The sequence below is a fragment of the Petromyzon marinus genome, chromosome 37 (assembly GCF_048934315.1).
Source record: "Petromyzon marinus isolate PM22_M1 ecotype Great Lakes invasive population chromosome 37, UKy_Petmar_22M1.pri1.0, whole genome shotgun sequence".
In the NCBI taxonomy this organism is placed as follows: domain Eukaryota; kingdom Metazoa; phylum Chordata; class Hyperoartia; order Petromyzontiformes; family Petromyzontidae; genus Petromyzon; species Petromyzon marinus.
Window position 1 is genome coordinate 15721579 of NC_133703.1, and position 27435 is coordinate 15749013.

A 27435-nucleotide genomic window follows, 5' to 3' on the forward strand; every position below is an offset into this window, starting at 1 on the left:
GATGCAGGCGGATTGGGGAGGCGTTCGTCCAGCAGTGGATTGAACATAACTCGTAACGATGACGACATTCGCACGTTGCGCTTGATGACGTATGTATGTTGATGTTTTTTTTTTGGCACCTTAAATAGGCAGCTGTGGTCATCGGAGGTGCGGATTCTTCTCCATGCTATTCTAGACAAATGCTGCAATTGAATAATTGCACGTATGCATGCGTACAACTATATATAGGCAAACTTAACATCGTATGATGTTTCCCCTCAAAGAAATGTGTTAAACCCTGAAGAAATCCAGGCCGAGAATGCATTCCATCTCTGCTTACGAAGATTCGGACTTAAAAGGTTAATTACGCCGCGGTTGAAGACACATTCTTCGCGCTGTCCATCAACTCCTTAATGCACGAGCAATTTTTGAAAATTTTTTGTTGCATACATTAAACTTTGATCCGCATGTTCTCAAGTATCAGTCAGAAAATGATGGATTATCCTGCTAAATGTGGGGGTGGGAGAAATGAATCCTCGCGTCGCCCAACTTGCTCACGAAAAAAATTAATCACTCTTCGCCAACGTAACCCTACGCCCTTCTTTTGCGTGACTCATCAACCGGGCTTTTGCATCAGGTGGCTTCAACAAAGATAAAATAACACGTAGGATTTCGCGACCAATATTATTTATGAGGTTTTTTTGGGGGGTTAGATCGCATAACTGTGAATGTGTCATTAAACCCGCCACCACCCGACACAGCCAAGTAGTAAGGGTTTGTCACGTAAACAGGATTCGTCACGAGTACAGCACACCGGTGTGTTGGAGAGCAAATCCAGAACATCTACAATCTGAGTACGACGTTTCGCCAGTAATTATAACCGCCATCATCAGGCGGACAGTCAGATTTGTGAAGAAATCCTCGTGTTTCGTTCCTCAAATAGAGGGGTGTGATGACGTCACTTGCCCTTCACTTGCGAAGTGGGGGTGGGGGGGGGGGTGAATTAATGAATGTAAATAAATGACTCTTGGTATCCTTTGCTGGTTGGGTTATTCATATTGTAGCCAACTTACATTATGCATGCACATTATGCATGCACATTGCTCTTGTACCTCATGTCGTTTGCGTGCAATGAAATAGCAGTTCCTGTTATTGTCTGCGTACAGGTAATCCCCATTGACGTACAGTGAGGGAAAAAAAGTATTTGATCCCCTGCTGATTTTGTACGTTTTCCCACTGACAAAGAAATGATCAGTCTATAATTTTAATGGTAGGTTTATTTGAACTTTGAGAGATAGAATAAAAACAAAAAAATCCAGAAAAACGCATGTCAAAAATGTTATAAATTGATTTGCATTTTAATGAGGGAAATAAGTATTTGACCCCCTCTCAATAAGAAAGATTTCTGGCTCTCAGGTGTCTTTTATACAGATTACGAGCTGAGATTAGGAGCACACGCTTAAAGGGAGTGCTCCTAATCTCAGCTTGTTACCTGTATGAAAGACACCTGTCCACAGAAGCAATCAATCAATCAGATTCCAAACTCTACACCATGGCCAAGACAAAAGAGCTCTCCAAGGATGTCAGGGACAAAATTGTAGACCTACACAAGGCTGGAATAGGCTACAACACCATTGCCAAGCAGCTTGGTGAGAAGGTGACAACAGTTGGTGCGATTATTTGCAAATGGAAGACACACAAAAGAACTGTCAATCTCCCTCGGCCTGGGGCTCCATGCAAGATCTCACCTCGTGGAGCTGCAATGATCATGAGAACGGTGAGGAATCAGCCCAGAACTATACGGGAGGATCTTGTCAATGATCTCAAGGCAGCTGGGACCATAGTCACCAAGAAAACAGTTGGTAACACACTACGCCGTGAAGGACTGAAATCCTGCAGCTCCCGCAAGGTCCCCCTGCTTAAGAAAGCACGTATACATGCCCGTCTAAAGTTTGCCAATGAACATCTGAATTATTCAGAGGACAACTGGGTGAAAGTGTTGTGGTCAGATGAGACCAAAGTGGAGCTCCTTGGCATCAACTCAACTCGCTGTGTTTGGAGGAGGAGGAATGCTGCCTATGACCCCAAGAACACCATCCCCACCGTCAAACATGGAGGTGGAAACATTATGCTTGGGGGTGTTTTTCTACTAAGGGGACAGGACAACTTCACCGCATCAAAGGGACGATGGACGGGGTCATGTACCGTCAAATCTTGGGTGAGAACCTCCTTCCCTCAGCCAGGGCATTGAAAGTGGGTCGTGGATGGGTATTCCAGCATGACAATGACCCAAAACACACGGCCAAGGCAACAACGGAGTGGCTCAAGAATATGCACATTAAGGTCCTGGAGTGGCCTAGCCAGTCTCCAGACCTGAATCCCATAGAAAATTTGTGGAGGGAGCTGAAGGTTCGAGTTGCCAAACGTCAGCCTCGAAACCTTAATGACTTGGAAAAGATCTGCAAAGAGGAGAGGGACAAAATCCCTCCTGAGATGTGTGCAAACCTGGTAGCCAACTACAAAAAAACGTCTGACCTCTGTGATTGCCAACAAGGGTTTTGCCACCAAGTACTAAGTCATGTTTTGCAGAGGGGTCAAATACTTACTTCCCTCATTAAAATGCAAATCAAGTTATAACATTTTTGACATGCGTTTTTCCGGATTTTTGTTGTTGTTATTCTGTCTCACTGTTCAAATAAACCTACAATTAAATTATAGACTGATCATTTCTTTGTCAGTGGGCAAACGTACAAAATCAGCAGGGGATCAAATACTTTTTTTCCCTCACTGTATAGGCATGCATTTAAACAATGTGTTTTTTAATGATTCGCTTCCAAGAAGCACTAAGCCTGTAGTTGTCCGAACGGCTATTTATTTATTTATTTATCTAAATTTCGATAGATTCTTTAATTAGTCTTGGCCAGCAGTAACTAGTTTTGCACAGGACTTCAACATTATCAAAATCAATTGAGTGTCCTTGTTGGCACGCGTGTTCAGCCACTGCTGACAGTTGTAATTTGGAAGTGTTTAATATTCCTTTGGTGTCCTTTTGGTCTCGTGCTAATCATCCATCCTGTTTGCCCAACATAGCATTTGCCACAAGTACAATGCACTCCATCTGTTGATAGCTTCGATAATACATATTTAGTACCAGATATTATTTTCTGTATTTTATGTACCGTGCCAAATCTGACTCGGATGTTTTGTTTCTCCAAAAATCTGGCTAGTTTATCAGTTACTGCCACAATGTGCGGTATTTTAATAGTGTTAATTACTTGGTCAGTTTCAACTCTCGTGTTATATGATTTGGTTTTGGCATTCAGTGCCCTGTTTATTTGTGAATCATTGTAACCATTTAATTGCAGCACTGCTTTAACATTCAGACTATCACTATCTGACACTTTCTTTGGCCGATGTATGAGCGTCTTGATGAGAGATGATTTCCGGTGTAACTCTGCATTCAGATAGGCGTCACTGTGCGATTTATTTCGGTAAACTGTGTGTGTTATTTTACCATTTCGGCCGCGCCCGAGAAGAATATCCAAACATGGGAGAGTTCTATCAACGTTCACTTCCATGGTGAACTTGATGGACGGGTTTTGCGAGTTGAGTTGATTTATCAATTATTTAAGTGCATCTTTAACGTGTGGCCAGACCACCAGTGTGTCATGCACATTTCTACACCAAACAGACGGTATTGCTCTCCAACACACCGGTGTGCTGAACTAGTTAGGGAGTGCCACTTTATATTTACGTGACAAAGCCTAACTCATTGGCTGTGTCGGGTGGTGGCGACTTTAACGACGCATTTGTATTTACGCGATCAAACCTATAAACCTCTATTATGGAAAAGATGAAATAGTCATTTTAGCGTTCCACCATTAAAACAAAATATGACCACTTTTTTTCTCCCTGTATTTTGCAACAAGAGTTGGGCATGCGTCTCATACCACTGTGTAACAAAAAATATATATGTTTTGTTCCTGGGTAGTAAGTGTTATTTTTAAATTGCTTATGCCTCAAAGTACAGAAAATTTATATTATTCCCCACAATTTTTGCTTTTGTGACCAGGACAGTGATATTTAGAAATGTACCTATTTTCAGTAAGAACACGTGTGTATTTGTGTCAATCCTTCACATCCATAGTTCCATTTATTTGGTATAGCCCTGTGAGCCATTCGGCTCTTGAATCGGGTGCAACCGCAACAAACAAAATCAAAAACATGAACAAGAAAACATCTTAAAGTGATTATGTGACTGTGCAAACAGAAAATCCAGGAAAAAAAGCATCAAAATATTCCTGAAATAGCACCATACACCAACGCTGTGTGCAAAAATCCCAGTGGGATGCAAGTCAAACAACAACAACCACCACAAGACAACTAAGATTTAGGCCATCAGTATAACTCCGTACTACAATAAACAAAAACATGGCCAAACCAAAAAAAACTTTTCGAAATCACCAAAATAAAAGCCATATATATAATGTAACAGTGATCATAGGGACTCTGACCGAATTTTTTACAATAAACTACATAAATAAATGTTCACGTGACATCACATGGGCGCGTGTTATTGTGCCAAGAGATGAAAGGTCAAAAGTGCTGCTCATGCCTTGGAATGGCCTCGACTGGAGGGAGCTTCTAGTGACAGCGCCAATAGAGTGTATTCGGCCTACTCTTCCACACGATTGTGGTATCATTGTTGTACTGTCAATGCCATGCCGGATGAAGGCCTTTCCGCGCGATGTCCATCGTAGCGGTTGTTTTAGCCTTTTGACCGTGCTTCTATCACGCGCCCAGGTTGGTGAAGAGGGGAAGGACGGGTTCAATTAACACTTGCCAGTGATGTTAGCAGTGGCTAGGAGTTGGAAACGGTGGTTTGCCGGGTTAATAGCGCACGGCGCACTGAACTAATGCGTCACCGCGCCAGCGCTGTCATTGTTTCAAACCAAATTAGAAGTTCTAAAGGGCCCAATTGGCATTTTGAAAATGGCCGCAAGTGAAGTGGAAACTTTTTTTTTAGCTTGCAAAAATCTATTTGAATGTATATATATATTTTTAAATCCCACCGGCACTAAAGTGCCAAACCTATTTTCCAAAAAGTGAGGACACTCGCGGGCGGAAATATTTCTGACAGTGAAATGTTTGCTCGTTTGACAAACGCAAAACGACTTGCCTCTCAGCAACCTTTGTGCCGCTTTGTCTCACAAGATGGAATTTATTTCTGTAAAAAAAAAAAAGACGTGCGTAAACATTAAATTCTTGAATATACCACACGGGTAAAAATAATAAGGTGGTAAGACCTAAGTCAATTGTAATATCCTGCTTGGAAGTATACGTCACCATAAACCTTTATGAAAAAAAAAATCTTCGTGCAGCTTTCGGCTGCCCTTGTTATTTTTCACCTTTTGGCGTGACTAATGCCACGAGGAGATGTTTTTTTTTCTTTCCCCATAGTCCACATGCGATGAATTCTGAGGACCTGCAAAGAAAGCAAAAGCCAGGGTTCTGTGGGTCCAAATGTCACGCACGACGGTGAACAGCACCGGGGAGTATTATCAATGAAGCTGCTTTTTCTGCTGTGAAAAATAAACAAAAAATAGTCGGTGGCATCATTTACAACGGTGTATTTTTTGTATAGTGGTAGCAATAGAAGGTAAAGGTGCAGTCCTGCAACGGCTTTCTCATGCCACCGCTTGCGGGAGGTGCCTCAATTGAGGGGAGCTGTAGAGAGTCCCCTCTGCAGAGTATTTTGGTCTACTCTCCCACGCTGGTCACACATCTTGGAAGCTGTGGGTTCATCTACATTTTACACGAATTATTGACAAACTGCGTGCGGTGTGCCCTGATGTACCGCTGGATTTGACAGAGGCAGGAAGGATTGAATAAACTTGCCCCATTGTTTCAACTCTTGCACCGGGAGAATGAACCGGTGACCTCTGGATTGCAAATCCAGTGTGCTGACCATTACACCACTACAATAAAACAAGTAATAAAATCACCATTGTCACTAATCACAAATGTCATTAATCACCACTGTATGTAGTTTCTGGATTTAAAGTAAAAAAACGCTCAGCTGGTTTCTTGCAAAGTTGAGCATAAGTGGTAATCAAATTGCATGAGTAGATTGTCTGCCAAGATAGGATTCCTTATTAATCAGACTCAAACATCTCAAAAGTTCATCGCTAATTTATTGTGTCACTCCAAAGCCAGTGGTGACAGTTCCACATTTGTATGGCGAGGGCCAGTGATTCCAAAGGATGACCACTTTTTACTTCCCACAGAGAGATATGGATTTTAGCAACCTCGGATAGGATTATTATTTGAGCTGAACACCGACGGAGATATGTCCTTACATTTTCCAATTTCGAGTGAAACGCTCCAACGTGAGTGACAGATGCTTCATAAAAAAAACACGGAGACAAATATAGCACGAAGAAAGTTAATTAACGTCACATGATTGAACAAAACGTTGAAGATGTATCGTATATATATGACAAAAAAAAGATCACAATAGAGGAATGCAGTCAGTTGCTAACAAGATTCCATCTCATCCGAAAATGCACTTCACCACACGGATGTGCTGTGCTGGGATAAATACAGTGTGAGCAATGCGTTACCGTAATTGTATTACTGAAGGTCAGTCGTAAACTCATTATGGATATGCGGGTTATGGCCGGCAATTACATTATCGTGATGTTTTAGTCAATTATACTACAATTTTATGGTCGCTTTTGAACATCAACAACAACTAAGTTTAAAAATGCTGTCACGCCTTGCCCACGAGAACACAAATAACGAACAACTCGACGCATTTGTCAATAACGCCGCGGCCTTGAAAGGTAAAGTATTCAATAGGTGACGTTTGCAACAATGCCCCTTCTTCACGGCACACAGAGAGGCCAGAGAGAGAATGTGGATACTAAGAGTTGGAGACTCCAGTCTACACCACGGAGCCTGATGAGAATAATATTACAAGAACATGTTTTGCGACGAATAGTTTTTAAATCGGTGCGTGAAAAGCTGCCGTGGATGTTTTTGGAGTGCGCAGTGAAATGAGTTTCCTTCAAATGTCGCCAACTTCTGGCGTGGACGTACACCTTAAGGTATCGGTCACAGCGACGGCCACCATCTCGTGAATACTCAAAGCGAATATGATTTTCTTCACTCGAAACGAACACTTGGGATAGCAAGATGCAACCCAAGCCTGCATGTACAAAAAAAATATATAAAAGATTTTTCTAAACTTAGATCATGGATGGCGCGGGGGAGGGCCTGAGACGTGGAGCTGAGACCACAGGAAGCGTTGAGCCGTGCTGGGCCATTCTCAGAATGAACCAGCATTGGCTTGGGTCCATTTAAAGTGGAAACGTCGTGTGAGATAAGCTGAATTTGGGCCAGTCGCAAACAAAAAAAAAACCTATCACTTTGTGAATGGAGGTCAAGGTTTCCATCTTGAACTTCCCAGTTCCTATGAAGGCTCTATCATCTCGACACGGTCCTGAAGCCACCTGAGTTCTTAGGGACCAAGGGTCCTCGAGTATGAGAATTCTTGAGATATGATTATAGTCATGTGAGTAGACACATACACGTTCTCTAGTTTAGGCTCGAGCGAGAGTGGCGATGGATGACAAGGCGAGGAAGTGAAAGCAGTTTCAGAGAAGAAGGAAGATCAACTGCAGGGTGTTTTAAAATGATGGACCCATTTTTTTTTTAAACATAGCGATTTAAAATCGGGTCCAACTCTTTGAAACACCCTGTATTGTGATGTCATGTTTACAAGGATAATTTTGTGTCCAACAGCGGGAGTCTAATGTAAGTTAGAGGGATAGATTCATACAACGTCTGTCAAGGATGCGCATGTCCACACACGGGGTGAAATAAAAAAACATTATTAACGTTGGGGAAAACAGATTGGTATATAATTACAATTCCCTCTCTTGGCTTAAAACCAACCCAATCTGTTTGCGAACCGATGCCAAATGAGGGCTCGACATCATTGCACAGCCGTTAGTTAAGTCGCACTCATGCCCAGTCTCTATCGCATGCGCTCTGATGGTACGGCGGGCACACGTTGCACCAGGCGACAAAGCAATCCTGATCGCTCTCAATGGGGCAACGTGGCTTCCGCACTCTTGTACAAAAAAAATGTATCTTTAGTTAGTACTAGTTATTTATTTATTATTTTTCCCCAGGTTACAGTCTACATTAATGTTGATTTATTTAGTATTTCATTGCTATCATTTCTTATTTACTTTCTTTTTCTATCTGCGTGACTTTTTCCGAAAGAACCAAAGAATATATTAAAAATAAATAAATGTTTCTTGCTGCAGTCTGCCGCAGCACTACCCCCCCCCACCCCGCCGTCCCATCCCCCCGTCCTATCCCCCCGTTGTCCCGTTGAGACAAACACCGGCCAAGGCCACCGGCCAAGGCCACCGGCCAAGGCCACCGGCCAAGGCCACCGGCCAAGGCCACCGGCCAAGGCCACCGGCCAAGGCCACCGGCCAAGGCCACCGGCCAAGGCCACCGGCCAAGGCCACCGGCCAAGGCCACCGGCCAAGGCCACCGGCCAAGGCCACCGGCGACCAGTGGGCCATGCGCCGCTGCTGCCGCAGAGCCACGTTGATGGGGCCGTCATCTTAGCACCGCCGAGCGGCAAACGGCTGCTCACAGGGGTGAGCGACTCGATAGACTATATGAACAAAAACAAACTGTTTTCGTCGTGTTTTTTTTTTTTACCAGGTAAGACCGACTGAGCTTCGGAAGCGACCTGGCTATCACAAACGATAGCTCATCGAAGTGGCTTATCACCACGTGGACATTTAGAGTCGTCAAATAATACTCCGAAGGCACGTTTCTAAATGTGGAGGGAAAAAATTGGGGGAGCACATGCACGACGACCTCCTGTACACGTGGCGAGGTAGTTAACATCTCGCCACCACGTCTGAAATCATCAGTTTGTGAAATCATCAGTCTCTCTACATATTCGCCATTCTTTAACCACTGAAGTTCCGTTGGTGTCTGCTAGTTATTATTATAAAGGGGGGTGGGGGGGGGGGGACGGCGAGGTGGTGCAGAGTTCGCGGTGATCGGAGTTGTCCAGAAGCCCCCATCGGTGGCTGCGTGTGCGGCGGCAGGGGGAAGGAATTTGGCTGTCTCCGTATGAGGCGGCCGCGTGGCAAATGAAATTGCTCGCCGTCGCGGCTTCACCATGGAGAGCCTGGCGCACGGCGCGATGCGTTTGGAGCGTTCCCTCAAACGAAGACGACGGTTCACCGCGTCGCGCGCTTTCAGATGCGCTTCTGCGGCCGTCTGGAATGCTCTTCCTTGCGATATTGGGAAACCGCTGGGAGCCGTGCGCCGTTAAATCGTCCCGGTTGAAAAGCTCATTTCTTTCGAACTGCTTTTTGCGTTTAGTTGGTTCTCTTTCCCCCACGCCTCCGACACGCAGTGTCAGCTACGTACGGTGCGAAAGAAGTTCAACATACGCTACATAACACTTTCAAACTGTAAACAATGTTTTTATTTTTTATTTTACCAGGTAAGGCACCATCGAGTTGTGCTGTTCTTTTTCAGAAGCGACCTGGCCACAAATGGCAGCTCAACGAAGTGGCTCATCACGTGGAAATTTATTGCAGCCCCATACTTCAAACGCGTGTTTTATAAGCGTGGAGTGAACAACCCGGGAGAAGGGCATGCAAACTGCGAAAGTGCTGCAGGCGTCAGGGTTACGATCGAAGCCACAGCCTCCTGCGTGCCCGGCGAGGGGCGGTTAACGTCTCGCGCACCGTCCAAGCTGCCTCCCCGACTCGCCCGTGTGTTGACCCGAGACCCGTCCTCGCTTGCGACCTCTCGCGCCTTTAGCGACTCACCCCCGGGTGACGTCGTCGTGCAAAGCCTCCACCTCCTCCGCCCAGGGCTCGTGCAATTTATCTTTAAAGTCGTCCCAATTATAAGACGAACGGCCTGTTGAAGATGGGCACATGGCATTATCCACAGGTATGTACAGTGTGTTGAACTTTCGCACCGTTTGCAGCCAACCGCGCTAATCGGAGGTGCAAGGGAGGGACAACAAACTAAACACAAAAAGCAGTTCGAAATACATTTATTTTAAATAAAGAGATTTAAATGTGCATAGCTCCAGTGGCTTCCTAATATCTGAAGGAAGAGCTTTCCAGACGGCCCACAAAAAAACACATCTGTCGAAGCAGATTTCGGTTTTGCTGAGAAAGCTCCCAGCACGTGCAGCGAAACGTCGGACATCGTGCCCAAGTAGCCGCGGCACATTGTAACCGCGAAAACCTACGCAGTTCGTGTCGCCCACAATTAGATCCAGTCCCCCTGTTACAATCACATACCTCCTTCAAGAATTACGCCACACAAAATAGCATAACGTGTAAATTTTATTCACAGTATATAAGACATACGGTTTACAATATTGAAAACACAAAACTGGGTTTGTTTAAATTTTGTAAAACTTTTTAGAGATTCAATTTTTTTCTTTTTCACCTACTTCCGTTCATTTGGGTTGTTTTGTAAAAGTCACTTCACAAGGCTGAGCCGTGGGTCGAGTGTCACGTCTGAATGTACCATAAAATGCCGTAGGTTTTCAAAATACCGTATTTACATTTACACCGAAATGCTCTTATATACAGTTCACCATGTAGCCGTCCCCGTTAAATAGTACCATGGTGTAACCGAACTATGAACCCTCCCCCCCCTTTAACAAAATAACGATTACATTATTTACATATATGAGGTGCAATGACGTTGGTTAACCATGTCTCAAACGATGACCTTCTAAAGATATTCATGCAAACTTGCATCTGTACTAGGGCATGCAAAGATGCATCTCACCCACCTCTAAAGAGCTAAAACCTCTGTTATTAACCTTCCATTTAAGGGATAAAGTAACAAAACAAGTAACACTGAAGCATTACTCCAAACACCTTAACACTATTATTAAGTACCGTGTCTGTGTGTGTGTGTGAGTGTCCCTCAATTCAATTTGAAGAGCTTTAATAAGATGTAACGATAAAACATCATCCCAACGCGTTGGTCCTCTACAGATAAGAAACCGCTGCCATAAAAAAACAAACACATTCCAATATTTGTTTAACTTCTCGATGTACAAAGACAAAGATTCCACCGTATAGCCTTAACAGACTGTTGGGGTAAGTGCTGTTAGCAATCACCTATGAAGGCCGGCACGGCACACGAAGGGGTGGGTGGCCAACACCACGCCCGGCCGCCTTTGTCTCCCCAGTGGCGATTCTTACACACCGCACCAGGTATTCATTTGAGGTCGAGTCGACCTAGGGGAGGCCCAGGACCGGTTCAGATAATCGTCACTGGTGCTGGCCGCGAGAGGGAATCGAACTCGGCTCACTGGGTTCTTAGTGCAGCGCGCTAACCGCTGCACCATCGCTCCCCTTCTGTAGGTACACCATCCTCAATACCTCCGCTACCATGATGATGGCAATGATAGCCAATGTAACAACAGTAAGCCCGGACGCTGAGAAGCAGATGAGTACAAGCCTCAGCGCATCTCTTGTCCACGATACGAAACAAAAAAACAATCGCGATAAACCTCGCCCGCCCCTTATGTCTTTCTTAAATCCGGAAACCAGCAAAGGTAATACTTTCAATGCGAAACAACTCAAGAGCCACCCCTGCCCTTTGACATGGGGCATGTCCTGCCGCGAATGGTGTCATTGGGAAAGTGGCGAAGCACCACATTTTTTTATCGCTCAAAGGTAACGGGGGGTCATTCAACTCACAAAGTGCAAAAGTTCAGTGGCCGGTTGCGAGCGCCAACTTTCCTGCGCACTTCGAAGCAAAACAAAGCAGAGCTCCCAGCCTCTTTGTTTCAACGTTAGCACACACACACACCTCCCTGTGATCCTTTTTCAGCCAATCGTTGTCACGTTACGGGGAAACTGAGATTTGCTAGAGTACATTCCGATCGAGCGCTGCGATTTGTCTACAAAATTCCATGCGGTCAGCAACTCACCAACTCATGAGCAACTCATGGGATCGTCCGCTTTTCATTAGTTTGCTTTGATGTCCCATCCAATACTTAGAAATTAATGTGTTTAACACAGGAAAATAGGTGTGGCAATTGTCCCTTAAAACATCTGTTACACATTTATTTATTACCACACTCTAAAGTTACACGTATTTTTATCACGCAATTTCTGGCAAGACTGCCAATAAAAAAAACTAAAATGACAATATTTTTTAAATTAAATACAATTGTTGACATTTTCCATATAAACCCAAACTTTATAACAGTCAAGAGTGGTAATAATTTGTATGCGTGCACATGTATAATCACAAATTACTTAATTATTCAAAAACATATTCGAACAATATATAAATTTTGTCCCAAATATTGCTAATTATTTTTGGCAAAGACACTGTTTTGCTGACATTTCTCGATCGCGAGCGTGAAACTAGCAACTCCCCTTCGTACGGATGCAAATTTCTGCAATGTTTGCATGTTTAGAGGTTAGGATGATGGAGGAATCTGGGGCCTATTGTTCTTTCTCATTCGTCTAGTGGCACGATTGCATCTAAGATAAGTTGTTGTTCAATCTGTGGCAAGGCAGGCAATATTGTTTTCCTTTAAATGAGCTCACTTGTGCAATTTTGTGGAAATTCTGAACTTTTGAGAGACACACAAAGTTTATTTTTTTGTTACACGATGCATTTCTGTGCAACTGCTTTATTCTCTTGAACGGACAGAAATATCCATCGTCACGCAGGCTGAGCAGCAGCTCAGCTCACAGTTGGAAAGTCTAAGAGTTAAAATCACCGATCAGGATCGATTTAGCCTATTATTATCCCTCCTTCCTGGGTCGATAAAATAGGTATGACTTTGTGTGGGAAGTCAACGGTAGTGTTATGATCGAAATAGGATGGCCCAGCTCTGACAATGTGGACATTTTCGTAATCGGTTCAGGGCCGCCAAGAGAAATCAGTCCAGAGAAAAATGTGTTGTTTGAGCAAGGAGGCACTTTGTTTTTCATTATGGATGGAGGGTTCCCACCGTTGAGCTACAAAAAGCCAGGACACATGTAGACGAAGGGAGAACTACTTGGAAATGCATTGTTTTAAACAGCGTGTCGTTAATATTGTGATGCCCAAATGACAAAAACAGGGACTTTTTTTTTTTTACCCAGGAAGACTGATTGCCCAGGGCAGCGACTACCTAAAAAAAAAGGATCCTGGGAAACTTAGGGTAAGTGGCAACACTAAATGGGACGTAGAGTTAAAATGAAACAATTTTTATTTTATTTTACGAGGTAAAGCCCACTTAGCTTTATAGCTCTTTTTCAGAAGCAGCCTGTTCACGTATGACAACTCAACAAAGTGGCTTATCACGTGGAAATGCATAACAGCAAAATACTCTAAACGCGTGTTTCTAAATGTGGGGGGGGGGGGAGGGGGGGAAACCGGAAGACCCGGAGAAAAATCCAGGCAACCACGGGCAGAAAGACACGCAAACTCCAAATATACAGCAGGCGTCAGGGTCGGCATCGGACCCACGACCTCCTGTATACCAGGCGAGGTAATTAACATCTCGCCACCGTCCCGCCGCGGTTAACTAATTGTATACCAGCTAGGAGTTATATATTGCTATAAATAAAAACCACACGCAGTTACCTGACCTGAATATTTTGCAGCAGCGCATTCTCTGGGCACAGGGCTGCACCACAGGCAACCCAGCGGATCGTGATCAATATTCATCAAAACAGAGGAGAGTTTGAGGAGGGGGGAGGGGGGTAAAAAAAACCATGCCAGCATTTACAATCGGAGTGGAAGGGTTTGGTCTCAGATTCGACCCGAGCCTGCTGGGAGCGAGGGAGGCTACGTTTTTAATATGAAGAGTCAGCTGTCAAATTTCTCTTATTTTTGTCGTTGTTGCTGTTGCTCTCTACCTTGCCATGCCAACAACACAAATCAGATCGATAGCGATACGTTGCGGCAATGTAGCTCGCAAGATTAAAAACCGCTTAACCCTGCCCAACCCGGCCCGGGCAGAACTGTGAATCGAAAATAAACAAAGCAACTCCCGAAGAGATGGCTCACCGCTTATACGCAAGTCACTTTCGATCGACTAGTGTGAAAACGATCATCATCCAAGTTCATCTGTCATTATAGAGCAAGGAAAATAAACACTTGCACTCACACACACAGAGAGTAATGCATTGCACTGTAAACCCATCAGTTGATAAATGACATTTAACATTTAAAATAAACGAAGGTACCTCTGTAATTGGGAAAACATACCTCGCAGATAAAGGCAACTTAAAGCCATCTAGTTGAGTCGATTGGTTAATACTCAACTTGCAAAATGAAACTCATCCATAACGAATAGTTGGCTTTATATAACAGTAGTAAAGGAGGAAAGAAGTTGTGTTTAAGTATACAGTATACATGAAATAGGAGAAATACCAAACTACTGTAGTACTACATTTTTATTTAAAGCTTTCGTGACTGCAGGGATTCATATTATTGGTTCTTTCGGTAAAGTCACGTAGAAGGGAAACAATAATATAATAATAAAAATATAAAACAATAAAATTATCACGACGTTTCGACTGCAACACAAGCAATCATAATCAGGTGTGAAAACCACAACAGGAAAATGTGAAAAAAGTGGCGGTTATTTTTTAACGTTAGCACCACGGAGAGAGATTTGACAGTTTGTTCAGATGGACGAGTCCATCTATTATTTTATTTATTATTTGATTGCTTCCCTTCTACGTGACTTTACCGAAAGAACCAACAATACTGTAGTACTGATTCAAATACTGTAGTTCAACTGCCAGTGCTTTCACCCTCTAATGCAGTTACTCTTATTCTCAAGATCCATTTCGGTCGTTGCACGCTGCACATGCCACATGATTGCTAAACAGACCCACGTCGAGCGAGGGTGCTTATTCATGAGCATGCACCTCTCTATATCACCTAGGACGCAAAGAAAAAGATCCCCCATATAGACATCGCAGACTGTTGGGGCAAGTGCTGTTAGCGAGCACCTATCAAGGCCGGCACGACTCATGGAGGGGGTGGTGGTGTGGCTATGACCATACCTGGCTGCATTTGTCTCCCCAGAGCTGATGCTTACTGCACCAGGTACTTATTGAAGGCTCAGTCGACCTATGGGGAGGCCTAGGACCGGTCACGAGAATTATCGCGCGAATCGAACTCAAGGTGACCGGGGTTGTAGCGGCGAGCACTAAGCACTGCGCCACCACTCCGTATGGCACGCATACACGCTCGAGATGTCAAAGTTGATCAGAATGAGCTCTCTACATGTCTCGCATAACACAAAGACAAAAATCCCCCTCATAACCTTCACAGATTGTTGGGGCAAGTGCTGTTAACGAGCACCTATGGAAGGCCCGGACGGCACACGAGGGGGTTGGTGGGCGGCAGTAGACTTGGAAAGATGCACTGTGGTGGGCCAGGAAAAGTTTGAGAGATAACCCTGCCCTAACCTATGAGAAGAACAGGTGCGAAGACATTATTGGATTTCCAAACTTGCTCGGATCATCAGCCACCTCACGCCTGCAAAATCTGTGTGGCTCTACGTGCCAAAAAAAAATAGCTAAGGTAAAAAAAACATCCACACACAACGCCGGTAATTAAGCTGAGCTTTAATTAGCAAATTTTGTGGCTGCGCAACTTGCCTCCGCCCGCGTGTGCTGTACGGAGGGCCAAATGCATCGGACGGGGAAGGAAGCGAGTGGAGCACCATCAATCATTCCATTCGCTTTATTGACCGCGTCCTCACACGGTGCACCAGGGGAAAGCGCAGGTACTTGCTTGTTTTGCTAATCAAAAGTGGGAGCCAAGATTCGTGGCCTCGCGAAGTAACGCGAGTTGTGCCAGACTGTTTAAGGGAGTTGGAACAGTCGTACTATATGGGGCGCCACCAGCGATATTTAAATCCCAGGGGAAATCCCATGGGGTTCAATCCAAAATTACATCAACTAGAACAAGACATTGCACTCTACTTTATGGTTGAATTGCCAAATCCCATTTCCAACCCAGAGAGGTCATGATCATTTAGCTCAATGCATCCGGTACTGACTGATCGATGGGTCTTTGAGCCGCGTTTTGAAATTTCCATGGAGATATCGCATCCTCTAAGACTGTGCGATTTTAACACAACTCCGACCTCCGTTTAATAGAATGAATCTGCACACGTTTTCATTGAGATACGATGTATAATGTCAATGTCATTTAAGTTACTGTATTGATCACCACGCCAGTATTATTATTATCATCGTGTTGTGCGTTATTCATGCAATCGCTGCATTTTGTGCAATGTCAGATTTTTACATTTAGAATGACGGAGAGGCAGTCAAAAGGAAACGCCAGGCAGGCCACCTGCAGACTGCAGAGATGGAGCGGTGAAATTACCCCGTGCGTGGGAGACAAATGGACTGTTACATTGCGAGATATGGTTACGGCTTGGTCAGGATGTCATCTAGCAGTGGCTAGACCATGGATTTTCACCTTAACACGTGATACTCCGCTGTGCATTTACATAAAATAACATCCTGCACCACTATACACACGGTAAATGTTAGCGAATGAGCTGAGGTCAGAGTGAGTGTGTGTATACAGTCCACGTGCATACACATGCCCACGAGTGGTCGAAAAGTGTTTTTTGCAACACGAAACTAAAGGTCTTGCCAAACCAACATTAATCTTGTATTGACACCCTATTTTTTTATGTTTTATTATGCTCTTATTCAACTTTTAAAAAATAAACGAATTCACGACGGGACATATTCACGCCAGCCTTTGTTCTATTGGATAATTGAACCGCGAGGTTGAACCGCGAGGTTCAATTATAATAATACGCGTGAGTTATTTATCATTACACCTCCTCCCGTCCTGTCTTCCAAAACTTTTCGACCGCCCCTCGCGTTTATCCGTGCACACGCACAGACACACACACACGCGCACAGACACACACACACGTGCGCAGACACACACACACGCGCACACGCACAGACACACACACGCGCGCACAGACACACACACACGCGCACAGACACACACGCACGCACACGCACGGTTACTCCACTGACCGTGCACGAGCAATCGGAGAGAACGGCTGACTCGCTTACTGGTTGAGCCAGTCCAACCAGGCCACGGGGTGCAAAGCCACCACGGAAGCAACGATCCAACTTCGTGGGCGCGTCGTTTCAAGTCGGAATTTTCATAAGAGCAATGATTGATGGGCCCCCGAAACCCACGGCCTTGCCGTAAAGTTTTGCCACATTGTAATCGCCACAAAATGTGACTGCGCGTCCAGCAAACACGTAGATGTTGCATATACCCACGTGAGTGTCGCGAAGTAGGAAATGGGTATACTCTACAACTGGTGTCACTCAACGGCGGTGGTGATGCCATCGCACGCTGCTTCCTTTTAAAATGATTTACTCCCGTGGCAATCGACGAATTGCCATGTTCGTGGGCCGTGATGCAATGAAATAATCTATTGTTTTATATTGCCTCGTTTATGTTGCCTTCATTTAGCCTCGTTAGTCCTATTTTTTGTTCGGCCCCATTCACCAAAATGTATGTTATTTCCTACGCGGTGTATACATTGGAGAGAAATGTGCCAGAATGTTGGCAATTGTGGCCTTAATAGGTGCTCGCAAACTAGCACTTTCCCCCACAGCGATAGGTTTATTTTGTAGGTGGTGCACTGTGTATTTAAACCAACACGTGTCTACTAAATGAGCAAACTCGCTTCACTAAGCAAATAATCAAGCACATTACAGATGGCACGCTTCACTGTAATTCGTCTTTAAAATGAGTCACAAATTGATCGTTGTTGTCATACCTCAAGGGCCAGAGCAGAGTCCCTATTTTTTTTTCTCTTTCAACAGTCAGCCAATCGGTGGACATTTGCAATCAACGCTTGTTATCAAATTTACAAGTGAGAGATTTGTTGAACGCGTAAATGCAGGCTGCGCCAAAGCGCAAAAGGCCCGGAGCGAGCTACCAAAGCATGCCTGTCACGGGCACTCATTTCAAGGTTAATCATCCACCTTGGGAGACCCATCATTGGCAACTGGAGCCAAATTAAATGAGAATTATATTTTGAGTGGATCCATGGCAGGAGAGGGCAATAATAATGGGGGAAGTTTATGGCTGTTTTGGACACCAATCATGTGGATTTTGCAGGCACCCACTGTACCGTGGCTTGCAGTTAGAGCACGCCCATCGGCCACCACTCGCAATATTCCAGAAAAGGTCAGCGGTCCACGGGAGGCTGCCGATGAATTACAATTCTTCGACAAAAAAAAAAAAACGCTCCTCGCTTCACCCGTTCCCTTGTCCATCATCCGAGCCGCAGAATCAATCAGGGCAACATTTCTGTGGGGTACAATTTTCCCTGCTGGTCGTTTCCGCAAAAAAAGATTAACACGCCACATGCGACGCGAAGCACGCACGCACGCGTGTTTTGTAATATTTAACACGGATTTTTTTTTTGTCCTGAATTGGCTTGCAGTTTATTCAACAGGGCCACCTCGCCGCTTACCCCGGACACAGCGATTGTGGCGTCCGCCAGCGGCAGCGCAATATGCGGGCAACAGGGCATCGCGGGGGGGGGGGGGGTGGATTTGTTATCAATGCCTAAGCAGCAATGTCCCTTTGTGATGCGGTCCTCCAAAAAATAATAAACTCTCTCGCGGTGGCCTTCAAGTGGCCGATATTGGGCCCGTGCTGTTTTCCAATGAGCACAAGAAGCGTGAAAACAAGTGGACGAGGAGCTCTTAAAACACAAGGGTTTTTTTTTTACGTGAAGGAAACAATGACTCAGTATGGACACTTGGGATGCCACTCAACAATGTACAAAACACTTAGAACGCTTGCATTATGCACGTAAGCTTTAGTTTCTCTTTGTCAATCAAGACAATACTCAGCCTCCACTTGAGGATTATTCAAAATGGTTTTGGTTACTTGGCCACGATTAGAAAGTACTAGACCAAACCAGTGTAAAATGACGAATCTAGTCCAAAAGCCTTAACTAGGCTTTCAACAAACTACACTACCTGTTCTTCTCATGCATGCACCAACCAACGTTTTCCGTCGATAGACCACCGGCACTCCGTTTCCCTCAATGCCTATCTTAAACGCTACCTTTCGTGCTTTGCTACAAAGTCCCGAAACCTCACATGAGCCCCGGTCTCTCACGGGCGAGCAAGACGGCGCTCCCTAGGGGCGCCCGCACAGCTCTCCTCGCAACGTACCGTTTCGAACGTTCGACCTCCCGCTCTTGGCTACGGAAGTAGGTGAGCGAGGGGGAAGTGGGGAGAATGTGTAAAGGGGACAACGGGGCCGGGTGCTACCCGTCTCCCTTGCGGAGGAGCATGCCTCAATAGCGATTGCAGCACAAAGCAGAAATAGCATCGAGCGGGGGAAGGGGATGACGGAAATTTTAAAAATAAAAAAAAATGACGAAGAGCCAAAAAAAATAAAAACACCGCGACGGCTCCGCGGCTCGCCGAGGTGTTCGCCTGGAACAGGAGGAGGAGAAGAGAGAGAGAGGGGAAAAAGCCAGCGGGCGTCTCGTGTCCACCCGCTAGGTGTTTTTCTCGCGGAGCTGGGGCAAGGTGAGGGTTTCCGGAGCGGAGCTTTTCCGGGGACGGTCGCGAGGCAGGCCGAGGAAGTCGGGAGCGTCCAGCGTGAGCGGAGTGGTGGGGGCACTGGAGGGCCCGCCCCCCCGGCCGCTGCTGGAAGAGCCGGCGCTCGCGTCGCAGATGGAGATGGCCGGAGGCACGATGCCGATCTTCCGGTTGGTGGCCGCCTGGGTGGTCCTCTCGTACTCCCGCACGTCCTCCATGCTCATATCTGCACGTGGGGGGGGGGGGGCACGCGTGAGAACAGCGCGTTAGCGACAGCCCTGAAGCGGGAGGGAGGGGGGAGGGAGGGGGCTGTGGTTTAAAGGTGGAGGTTGGGGGTGTGGCATTGCGGCTTCCAAGAAACCCAAGAGGGCACGACGCGACCAATGTTAAACAAACGTTAAATAAACGTTAAATAAACGTTCCAACTCCAAACGGGTACGCTTTGAAGAAAAACCGCCACTGCTGCTGCTAAATGTGGCACGGACTTTTTTTCTACCTTTGCTACAAGAATTTAGAGGGGGGGTGGTGGGGTGGGGGCGCTGTGCCATCAGAATTTTATTGTGTTATTTTATTATTTTATTCTCATTCTACGTGACTTTACCGAAAGAACCAAAGAAGAAGAGGGTGGGGAGTTCATCCCCCTCCAGCACCTCCCCACCCGAGGATGGTTGGTGCACAAGCTGTGCATATATCTCGGCGATGAGCGACCTCAGGTTCACTCAGGCAGCAATCCTCCCACGCTTGGGAGGAATCAAAATCGGAAAGCAAATCGAATGCGCGCTAGCTGTCAAACATGTACGTGTACGATTGTTTTATTTTCACATATATATGTAACTTCTTTAATTTAAAACAGCCAAAGGTACTCCATGCCAGAGTGAGTACGAGGCTTTGCCAGTCTCCTATGGCAGTCAAAAGTCAGCGGTGGAAATTCCACACTCTCTTCGATGAGGCCCGGTGTGTCTATAGGATAACGACTAGTGACTGCCCACAAAGTGGCGTTCGTTGTTTTCGGTCCTGGAGAGGTGATGACCTGGGTCTAAACTCAACCGTATTGTTTGATGGGAAATGCCTTCGCGTGTCTGCTGCCGTGCCGTTAGAGGTTTACTGCAGTGCATGGGGAGGCAATCGCGAAGATAACAACGAGGCTTGTTGTGCTTCGGAGGAACTAAAAGCTCAACGAGCCACTCTTTCATCGCAATGGATGCGAAAACAATATCTTACGACGGTGCTGCGAAGTGTAGGGAGAATGCGTTTGGGAATGAGGCAGCAACTTGAGTGTGGCACTTGTTAACTCGGTGACACGAGATTGGTCACGGCACGATCTGATCAGAGCTCAGGATCTTAACCAAAATGAGCAGCTTAAGAATGCTGAAGCGCGCTAGGAAGCTAGGATCGCTCGTGTGACATGCGAGCTAAGGTCGTACACATGGGACAAACACCCTGCCGCGCGCACAAGATGCGTGCATCGCACCGCTATAAATAAACAGAACTGAATAAATCAAAGCCCCGCTATCGCTTCGACACCTACATAGAATAAATAACGTGGCGGTGACGCCACCCGGTAGCAACGCATTCGTCGCTTGTTTGCCGAGGTTGGCGGTTCGGCTCCAGTGGCCGCCCCGATTAATACTGCGGGCGGAATAGGAATAATAACACTGCCACGCGCCATCTGCTCCGCAGTGGACGTGAAAGATCCCCCCATGTCATTCGCAAGAGGCGGCCACGGTTTTCCGGCGTCAGGGGTCCAACTTTTGTCAAATTTGAAAGTGACATAAAACTTTCGTGACTGCAGGAATTCATATTCATGGTTCTTTTGGTAAAGTCACGTAGATAGGAAAAACATTTTTTAAAATCTCTGCCTGATGAAGACCGCTTGTGTTGCAATCGAAACGTCGTGGGTTTTTTGCTTTTATTATTTTCAATTTATTTAAATTTATTTATTTTTCTATCTCCGTATCTTTACCAAAATAACCAATAATTTGAAAATGACACCGCTCATTGCTTAATTGGGATTATAAACATAGCATTCATCAACCCCCGCCCTCCCCCCCCCCCCCCTTACTGGCAGACCCAAGGTTACTTGTGAAAATTAGGCTATCCTTGTCTCCCGAGTTCTCATGTGCTTTAACAAAACAATAGACTGGGCTTGCACAGGCTCATAACAAAGTGCGCAAAACGCAGCCGTATTCCTCGCACAGTGTTCCCGCGCACACGACTGCACGAGACAACGCGCCAATGCTGAGTCTAGTTTAAACAGCTAAAAACGACGTTCTAGATATTAAGCTTTCGTGACTGCAAGGATCCATACTCTTTGGTTCTATTCGGTAAAGTTACGAACCCGACAGTTCTGTCCCTTCACCTGAAGAAGGCCACTTGTTTTGTGGCCGAAACGTCGTGATTTTTGTTTTATTTTTTTACCTACGTGACTTTACCGAATAGAACCAAAGAGTATAAAAACGACGTTGTCAACAACACTTGCACAAACATCTCTATGCTTGCACGTATAATCGGGAGGGCGCTCTTATGCCGCTATGTAGAAGGGCCTATGGTGTATCCACCGCTGATTATAATCAATGATTATAATCAATTATAAAGTAAATGTTTTTAGTTCTTGTACAGCAGTATTAGTCCATTTTCAACGGACGCATCCCCCCTTTAGCGATACTCAGGTGCACAGCGTTTGGAACTCGTGTCCGCTGAGATTTTTGTACCCCCGGTTTGTGCTCTGTACCGGGCCCCTCTTGAAATATAAGTACACAATAAAAGACAGTAACGCACACACAATTAGAGTTGAAGAGGGACGTTCAGAGGAGTGGGCGACTGGAGTAAAGAGAGCGAGAGGAGTCGTCAAGATTCCGACGGAAGGGCCGCACCGATGCTGACATGCGGGCGCTGTGAGAGGGGAGGGGAGGGAATGGAATTCCAAACGAATTGAGCCGTGACAGAGAACTGACATTTTGCCCTGTGTGGTTCGAGAGACAGGCATTGACCAGGAGGAGGAGAGAGGCCCGCTTGAGGAACAGCGGTGGTTGTGCTTTGTGCCCCACATGCCAAAGCGTTCATGACGAAAGGTAACACTAATAATGATGCACGTTTATTGGCGTGTTCCAACCGAATGTTGCTCTATCACCGTCGCTCATCCCACTGCGATTCCTCTCAAGCGAGAAGTCACGGATAAACCCCGGAGGTTGGTGTGTCCTTCGGATGACGAGGGCCAGGGTTTGGACGGCAAGCCACAGACTTCACACACACATCTCACACACACACACATCTCACACGGCTTCGTGACGTTATTCCGGTGGTGCCGTCCGGCTTTCAGATCGCGTTTTCAGGTTGCGCTGCGTCGTGTTTTTTTTAACGCCGATGTGTTGAACAACAACAACAGGCGGAAGCGACGTGCAATCGCAACGGGGAGAACAAACTTTGACTGGCGTTGTCACCTTGCCTCAACGGCTGAAGTTACCTTTTTGCGCGAATTCATCACCCGCCCATTTTTGGATTCCATGACGATTGGTTTCGTTATTGTTCATTCGTCAGTTTGTGTGCTGTTATACCTCGCTCGTGAATCGAATGCCCACGCAGCAATTTCACGCTCAACTTGTAAACGACGCAACCATTAATGCGATGTTTACCCTTTGAATTTACTTTGTGTGTTTCGAGGGATGGCAGCGGCAGTGAGGCACGCGGATGGCCCTATGGACCCAGCAACCTGAGAATGTAGTTAATCCAATTTCTAGTTGTGCTCGTGGACCATATCAATTCGCTTGTAGCTGCAGCACTCAACCCACGAGTGGAACACTGTGAGTCATTATTCGGGTTGTTGTTTGACTAAGCCCATCATCCCACTCAGGCGGATGAAATGGAAACCGCTTCGTGGCAGGCTAAAAGTGGGTTGCCCCTGTATCGATCATAATTATCTAACCCCGAGTGTTCTTCACACATTTTCAGACGGGCGGCCACTTTCGCCGATAAGACATCGTCAATGTGTTGAGGGTCGCCACACCCGACTGCCAGGGGTGTCGTGTATTGTCGGGGAGACCCCACGTCAGGGGGCCGCACTGAAGGCCACTAGGGGCCGCCAGTGGACCCGAGTTGGGCCTTGCCGTGAAGAACACCGCTCTGACACTTCCCTTGACAATGCAGAAGACCCCACCGCTTGCTCAAGGCATGTGAACGTCGCTCGATTTGTGGAGGAATCCAACAATTCCACTCCCAACCACGACCGCGACACTTATCAGGCATAACTGTGCAGCCAATGGGATAGCATTATACTTCATAAACAGTCTCCCGCGATGGAAATGCAATTCGCCCGGTTAGCAATGTTCTGTGAGAAGATTACAGGATTTGCCTTCCACTAATTACAGCAGACATCAGAGATGTCTCCAATAATGTGTGTACACAAGAGGAGTCCTGCCGGGTACTGACCTCACAGCCACATTTGAATATTTGCTCTGCTTGTCATTTTGCAATTTGCAGCTCTGTCCTTTGTGAATGCTTCCCGAGACTAAATACATCCCCATATGCTATGGCGCTTCTTTGGGATAAAACCGCTGGAAGCCAAAAAATAGTTGCTGTACAGACACCGACACGAGTCCCGCGCCTCCAATTAGCATGATTGGCTACGTATGGTACAAAATAAGTTCAACATACGTACATACAATCAAGAATATATGTTTGCATGTAGTATTCACTTTACACCCGCAGCCACTAGAGGCCATACTATTCACTGCAATGTCAAAAGAACAATTCATTCCGTGAAATGGCTTGTGACAATTCATAGAATAGCCCAAGGGTGGTGGTGGCAGTGAGGGAGGGTAGTCGGGATAGTTGCGCTCCAAATATTGTAATGACAAATGCAGTTGTCTGTGCACACTTATGACCAAGATTTAAGGCATGTGCATATGTAATTAAATGTGTGTGTCCCGTATTAAACTAATTGAAAGCTCAAACAGAAAATAAATGCACATGTCATTTGCAAATGGAGATGCATCCAGTTATTAGTTTTCTATAATTTGGTCACGGTCAAAATGTCAGGCCTGAGCTATAACAATGGCACACTATATTCTAATATTCCAATCTCACCAGAGGATATTTATTTATCACTTATAAAGACCCTCCACACGTTCGACCTATATAGTAGAAGTGGCAACAGATATAATATGTAAGGAAGAACCAATATTCAATGATGGTAAATGACTTACACTGCTGATGAACGCTATTGCTAAGTTGCACTTTACATTGAAGAGTTTAGGGAGCTTGGCAACAGAATACGATAACAAGGCTGATGCGGGTTACTTTGAGAGACAGCTCTCCTCCAGGATTTCTGCTCAATCCAATAATACCACTCGCGACAAGTCACAACAGAGATCTGTAAACGTCGAAGGTTAGAGTCAGGATGGAACGTTGCCAATTGGAATTTGTTACGCACACATGCACGTGGTTAGTACAGTACTGTCTTTCAATAACAAAAAAAGAGACAGGGTTGATTTCTCTCTGATGTGTTCTCGGGTTGTACCCACGTGTTGTATGTCTGTTTAAAAAATGTACACGCGATAAGCCACTTTGTTGAGCTATCATTTGTGGCCAGGTCGCTTCTGAAAAAGAGCTATATATAGCTCAGTGGGACTTACCTGGTAAAATACAAATAGTTTATAGTTGTCTGGCACAATAACCCACCTTTCGCTCTGCTGATTCGGTTTCTGATGTAGCTATCAGCACGCAGAGAAAAACATCAAACATCGTAGCCAACAACACCATGGTATAATCTGCGAGACACACTGGAGACCTCGAACACTCGTAATGGTTCGCGTGGTTTCTGTAACTGCCACAACAGCGGTTTTCCCTCTACCTCAAATATTGGGTCCATTTCACAATCTTCACCTTCAAATCCTCCTCGTGCTTTGCTTTTCAACAATCAGGTGAGGCACAATGATAGAGAGAACAGCGTTTTTGCTTTTTTTTACCAGCAGTGAGCCCCTTCAATAGTCAGAAAAAAACATGTAACTAATTGTATGTATGCATATCTACGGGACCTTTTTTGACAGTATCAACAATTATGAAAAATAAGAATAGGTTTTACCCATCTTTGTTTTTTTCAGTAAAGTCACGTAGGTAAAATAAAATAAATGAAAACTCAATTAAATCATTTTTGATGGTTTCCACCTGAAGACGGAAGCTTGTGTTGCCTCTGAAACGTCGTGGTTTAATTGAGTTGTTTTCATGCATTTTATTTTACCTACGTGACTTTACCGAAAAAACCAAAGCGTATGAATCCTTGCAGTCACGAAATCTAGAATGTACCCTATCTGGCAATAAAAAAACGGTGTTAAGACGTTCAAAACAACACATCCTTTTGCAAGGCATCAAGTCTGCATTAACCACACATATTTGTGTTAAGACATGCAAACAAACATGCTCTGATAATTTCTGCATTGCTTTTGAAACTGATTGGCCTACACCAGAGTCAGCAGCCTTCTTTTTCGCCTTGTCTCATCAGTGTTAGACCAGAGAACGCCAAAAGGCAAAAAGTATAAAGACAAAGCAAGTATCCGAACACTAATGGCAAGGAATCAAAGCAGTTATATCTATGGGACTTTTTTGCCAGTGTTGCCAAAAAGGGTAAAACCTATTCTTATTTTTCATCATGTAGAATTTATGTATGTTGAACTTATTTCGCACCGTATGGAGGCAACCCTGCTAATCAGAGGTGCGGGGAAAGGACAACAAAAATGAGATCTCACTCAGCTGAAATAAACTCCCCAATATGAGAACAAGGAGGCGCACCCAAGACTTGCAATGACACCTGCCCTTACAAAATGGCAGGGAAAGAAGTGTGTTCCCAGTCTTGGTGTTTCTCTGCCGTGCGAAGGGGAATGTGGTAGACTATACATCTCCTAAGCATGTGGATGAAAAAAGGTTGGGTCTTTTTTCTTTCATTCTGCCACATTAAAACTCATTACATTCCCGGTAACTTGTAGAATTGTGCAGCGTACACAACCGGAGTGTTTGTGTACGTGTTTGCTTTCTGGGACTTACTCAATTCCAACAGTTCATCGCTAGTCCCAAACGTAAACTTAAATTCCATTTCCTTCCTTGTTTATTTACTGCCATAAAAATTCTATACTCGATAAGCCTCAGAGTCCTTTTTTTAACCAAATGCCCCATTCAAATGTGAGTAATAATTTGATGACCAAAGTCTTTTACAAATTAACATGGTTATGAAATATCCATCATGTAAAGGAATTATTACCGCTTTAAGTCGTCCCCCCCCCCCATCACATCGTCACAGCATGCCCACTGAAAATGCCACCTTACTTGTACAAACAAGGAGACAGCAGGGAACGGTGTGCTAAATTGCACAAACATTGACAGAGTCCCCACTGAGTGAGCCAAAGTCTTTCTACAACCTGCAATAACACAAAGCAATAACACAAAAATACCAACTTTTGACTTATAAAATGCTGTTCCCACTTAAAATTACATTTTCTTTACAGAATACTGAACTGTCATTAGACTAAACTTCGTATCAAATGTCACATCCTTTCAGTTTGTGTTGAGAGATGCTGGCATTTTTAAATAAACATGATAGCCGATTCTGTCCATCCAAGTCATGTACGTTTAACATGTAGGCTTTCGTGACCAACATTATTCATAATAGAGGCTTTTTTGGTTATATCGAGTAAATATAAATGCGTCGTTAAACCTGCCACCACAAGACACAGTCAATTAGTAAGGTTTGTCACGTAAACAAAACGTGCCAATAAGTTACTAGTACAGCACACCGGTG

General features: G+C 45.1%; 1 protein-coding gene across 4 annotated transcripts in view; it reads right to left on the bottom strand.

The window, feature by feature from the left end:
* Positions 1 to 10375: 10375 nt before the first annotated feature.
* LOC116949695 (cytoplasmic phosphatidylinositol transfer protein 1-like) overlaps positions 10376 to 27435 on the bottom strand; it is a 189222-nt gene continuing 172162 nt past the window's right edge. For 2 of the 4 annotated variants that reach the window (XM_032967281.2, XM_032967282.2), the window contains exon 9: positions 10376 to 19875. In XM_032967281.2, the coding sequence (XP_032823172.1) occupies positions 19607 to 19875 (269 nt within the window). In that variant the 3' untranslated portion in view covers positions 10376 to 19606. The remainder of the gene's footprint in view (positions 19876 to 27435) is intronic. The other 2 variants (XM_032967284.2, XM_032967283.2) reach the window with 1 other exon arrangement.